General features: G+C 43.4%; 1 protein-coding gene across 1 annotated transcript; it reads right to left on the reverse strand.

Annotated features, from left to right (window-relative positions):
• Window positions 1-3,000: 3,000 nt before the first annotated feature.
• On the reverse strand, window positions 3,001-3,927 carry mafaa (MAF bZIP transcription factor Aa; the record flags this gene model as incomplete). The annotated part of the gene is made up of 1 exon (XM_083671384.1): window positions 3,001-3,927. One exon carries the CDS (start codon window positions 3,925-3,927, stop codon window positions 3,001-3,003), a length of 927 nt encoding a protein of 308 aa, XP_083527510.1.
• Between the last annotated feature and the right edge of the window lie 1,073 nt (window positions 3,928-5,000).

A 5,000-nucleotide genomic window follows, 5' to 3' on the forward strand; every position in this document is an offset into this window, starting at 1 on the left:
AAAATACAAATTAAATGCAAGTGCATTCGATGGATTGCGGTTGATAACCAGGGCCTAATGTAAAGGTATTGCAAATAGAAGGTAAAATATCACTAATAATAGGCCTGATAATAATAGTATAATAATAATTATAATAATCATAGTCATAATATAACAATAATGCTTCGTATTTTTTGCAAGGGTGAATTCGGTTACATCACTTTAGCTGGAGGAGCTTACTAATTAAGACGGACAATCGCACCTAGAAACCCATTTCCTGACAAAAAATGTCACATTTTGCCCAAATTTTTACGTATATTTCATGAACCGAGAATAATTTTCGTTTAATTGCACTATTATCACCTCACTTCTATTTCATACATATTTTGAAATATTAGGTTACATGTACGAGTGGTGGTTAAAACAGAATCGCATGGGAATCACACACATTATGTGGCATTTCATAGATATTGAAATTGCTTCATAAGATTTATAATTGTTTAAATACATTGATGAGCTATTCGTTTTCAATGGTGAGACTTTTGTTGACTATGTGGAAGGAAGATACCCTTTTTTCATAGATAAATAAACAATCTTTAATTAATTTCCTTATTATACGTATGGACATTGGTACAAGCTGTGTAGAACTTGATTACGTGTGTGCTGAAAAAACAGCTGCCCAATGCTTTGGCTGAAGACACATTTAAACGAAAGTCATTTTTTCGGACAGAGCTTTTTATTAAACATTATGAAAACAATATTCTCAACAACATTCCATTTTGAAACATTAGTTTGTTTTGACTTATTGACACGTTCGGACATTTAAATGTTTCTCGAATAAATATATAGAAATCATATTTACAGATATACATAAACAGCACTGTGCAGAAGTTCCTTCGCCATCTTGCCTGCAGGTCGAGGCAGTGTTTACCAAATGCTGCAATTTCTTATAATGTTGGTACCGAAAAGACCAGTATAAACCGAAATGAAAAGTGGAACAGTAGACTATAAGACTTGATAGCCAATGATAAACACACACCTTTCTGCTAATAAATTGACTGATACATTAATCTACTGTTGAATGATCAAGAGCATGTTCTGGTAAAAATAGGGCGATTTTTAAATGCACTCTTTTCAGATCAGGAGATGCTTTTTCAATGGGAGTAATTTTAGTAAAGTAATGACACATTTATTTTGCGCCACAATGAGACATAGGAGGTTCACTGTAAATGAATGCAAATATCAATAAGAGAAATAGCCCTAACCCTTTCCTAATTCGTCTAGAGCATCTTCGAAAAAAGAAATCAACAGTTTCCCTCATCTTGATGCGACTTGTAAACACCTCGAATAGCGTTAACTTGTAACCTAGTAGCCTATTCCGCAAGTCGCCATCTAACCTAACACACACAAGCACGGTGGGTCAGTGCTTCTGCACAATATTGCACATATATCTAGGCAGCAAGTAAAACACGCACCAGGGATTTCTTGTTGATAGAATAATGATTTGATTTGAGTTCAGTTCATCTAAATCGGCGCACCTTCAGAGAAAAATATCATCCTTTTATCAAGCATCCCCTTATCCAACTCTCTAAACATCAGATAGAAGACCTTGAAGACATAGGTCTGTGGAATAATTCACAAGCCATCAGATCACTTATTATATACCTCAAATTGTACACTTTTAAAGGTAGAAAATCCATTAATTAAGTTTTTCATCAGGTTGGTGCATAGAGTTTTAGCAGCGAATGCAGTCCTTACAATAAATCAAATACCTCCCATCGAATTACATCCACCTTAAGAGTATTAAACAAAATGTTTTCTCCAACTTAGTGCAGTAGGCTTCTCTTTTACATTACACATGTTCAGTAGGAGGATATGGTAGACTATTTGCATGCTGTAACATACAAACGTTGTATTAAGACGTTTTGAATAATCAAGCAACAAAAGCTTTAAAAAGTAAGATAAAATAACACAGTAACCGTTCTCTACACATATGTACACGTGGGAATAAATAAAGTCTAAAATCTGGCTCAGTGTTGATCTCTTTTTGTCGTTTTTCTTTTCTTTAAAACAATAGAAAAATCGATTGAAAATAGCGGTTAAGACGCATTCATTTTGTAATAGCAGATTACTTGTTGAGTCACGCGTTTTTCTGAAGTCTTTGCACTTCTCAGGGTAACAGGGAATACAGTTCTGCTTTTGCATACCCAGGGTTTACTGATTGCAGAGGTGGGAGAGAGAGAGAGAGAGAGAGAGAGAGAGAGAGAGAGAGAGAGAGAGAGAGAGAGAGCGAGACAGGAGAGAAGCGAGGGAGGAGGAAAGAACCATGGGCCATGCTTTCCATACACGTGTATGATTAGGATAGATGACTTGAGATTTTGGGTAGGCCTATACCATACATGTCCTGCATGCAGGGTTGCTAAAGGGGATGGAAACTAGACTTGCAATATTCAAAGTTGTCCCTCCATCACCGCAGCCCTTCGAAGGTACCTCCAGGAGCGGTGAAGATGTATTGCTTTTCCGTGTTTGCTCTCTTGTTTTCAGTCTGGCAAAATAAATGAAGGTTGAGTAACCCCCGTTTTAAGACGCAAAAATGTCTCTCGATTAAGACAGTCATATTCATTACCATGTTGACTCATGTTTCTCAGTAAGACTTCAATGTAAGTCAGGTTCACTCGCTGTTGTATTGCATCAGAGAATAATCAGTCTATTGACTTGACAAAGTTAGTGATCCCATGTCCAGATCAGAGGTCTTTAGGCTATACAGTTCATTCAAACAGCATCTTTAAGACTTATCCAACAATTACGGCACATAGATTACTTATGTGCACATCTACTGAATGCTTGTTTCTTACATGAAGCATTATGTATTTTGTACTTTTTAAAATGTACAACGATAGTCTTTTCCTAAAGGAATAATTGTAAACAAAACGCAAACTGAGAAGAATATAAATAATAGTTTAAAAAAATCTTTAAATAAGTTTGAAGAGGGGAGAAAAGTCTATGTCACAAATCAGTCTCTCACATGAAGAATTCTGTCGAGGCCTGTTTCCCATGGTTGCCGGTTGAGGGATCTCTGTTGTTACCGGGCCCGCCACCACTGTAGGTCCGGCTCGCGAGCTTCTCGTACTTGTCCTTGTAGAGGTCCCGCTCTTTGGCCAGACGTGCGACGTCCGACTTGAGTTGCTCCACCTGGCTTTGCAGCGTACACTTCTCGCTCTCCAGCATGTGCCTCTGCTGCACGCGCTTGTAGCGACAGGACTGCGCGTAGCCTCGGTTCTTCAGTGTGCGTCTCTTCTGCTTCAGGCGGATCACCTCCTCCTTGCTGAAGCCCCGCAGTTGCCGGTTGAGCTCGCGCACCGTCATGCTGACCAGCTGGTCGTCCGAGAAGCGGTCCTCTAGGCGCGCATGATGGCCGTGGTGGTGGTGATGATGATGGGCCTGGTGATGGTGGCCTGAGGAGGCCGCGGACAGATCCTCCCCTACGTACTGCTGCCCGCGAAAGCCCTCATAAGGCTGGTGGTGGTGGTGATGGTGGTGGGCGTTACCGATGAGAGCTTCCACGGCGTCCTCGGGGGTCAGGTTGAGGGCCTCGGGGTTGATGTGGTGCTGGTAGTTGGGGATCCAGTAGAGATCCTCCAGCTGCGGCTTGCCGGCGGTGCTCTGAGTGTTGCTGCCGCTGTTATTGCTGTTGACACCGTTAACAAGGTTCTGGCCCGATTGGGCGTCGGGGCTGGGGGCGCAGAAGCTGGGCGAGGAAGGCACGGAGGAGCAGGGCGTGCTGATCGGGGTGGAGGAGAGCGAGCCTGGTGGTAAGCGGTGGCAGTAGCGATCAGCCTCGGGGGGCTCTTTCTTCACCTCGAACTTCATAAGGTCGAAGTCGTTCACGTAGTCGATGGCTAGGGGGCTGTTAGGCAGCTCTGCGCTCATGGCGAGGTCAGTAGCCATGTCAGTCCATGCGACGACTCCCGCCCTTACAGCCAAACCGACACCGTGCAGCCCTCGCGGATGCAGATTGCGAAGAGGAGAAGAGGTCTGTTTGGGATATATATAGGCACGAACACACGTAATTGGTGCGTGGGGTTGTGAAGATGGTTGGGTAAGGGAGGTTACTTGTATTAAGCTGCTAGTCCTTAAAACAACTTCTATTTATAGTGGCGTGAATATACATATGCATGTAAATGAACTTGTACACCTGCCAGTTCGCCTCCGCTTCTCTTGTTGACAACTTATCCCAGGTCAAATGAACGCTTTAATACCACGGACCAGGGCCGGCTGAAACTGGAGCCTGATGAATTTTGAGACACCAACCTGTCTTGTCCTCGCTTCACCTCTGCACCGGCTTGCGCCCTCTGATTTACTGTCCTTGAGTAAGTGTTGGTATACGCGCAATGGATCGTTTTCTTCTCTGGTCTCCTTTTCTGGTGTTGTTGTCTGTCTTGAAAGTGTTTTCCTGTATCCTTCTTCGCCTCCACCGGGGACTGTGTTTACAACTAACTCATAAAATCCCGGCGAGAGGCAGAGAGCAGGCTCGCAGTGTGCACGGCTGAAGTTACTGCAGAAGCATCTGCTACACAGGACCAGAATAAAACTTTCCACACACGAGCCAACGACAGCCAACAGTCATAGCGCACTCGACATGCGCGCGTAAAGATGTGCCAAAGTCCCACTTTTACGTCTGGAATCCACTATGGAATGATTTGGAGTTTGTATCAGAAAAAATATAGAAAGTTTAAGTCAATATGTCCTTATTCGATGGGACTCGAGAGTGGTCCCGTGTCTGAGTGGTCAGTCCCGGTTTATCAGGGTCAAGTGGCGGTTTACTCACGAATGCGGTCCCCACGGTCCTTCCCTTCACGCCGGGAGCGTTGAGTTTGCGTATTGTGTGTGTATGTGTCAGAGGCGGTAAATTCCTGTCACAGTTTGTTCTCCCTATCGGGCAGAGGCTGCCGTTACTTTGAGTTCTATGGCGCAACAACGCAGTGTCACTGAGGCGCTGGGAAAGGCAATCTGCACTTTTA

The sequence above is a fragment of the Argentina silus genome (genome assembly GCF_951799395.1).
Source record: "Argentina silus genome assembly, chromosome: 6".
Taxonomy (NCBI): Eukaryota; Metazoa; Chordata; class Actinopteri; order Argentiniformes; family Argentinidae; genus Argentina; species Argentina silus.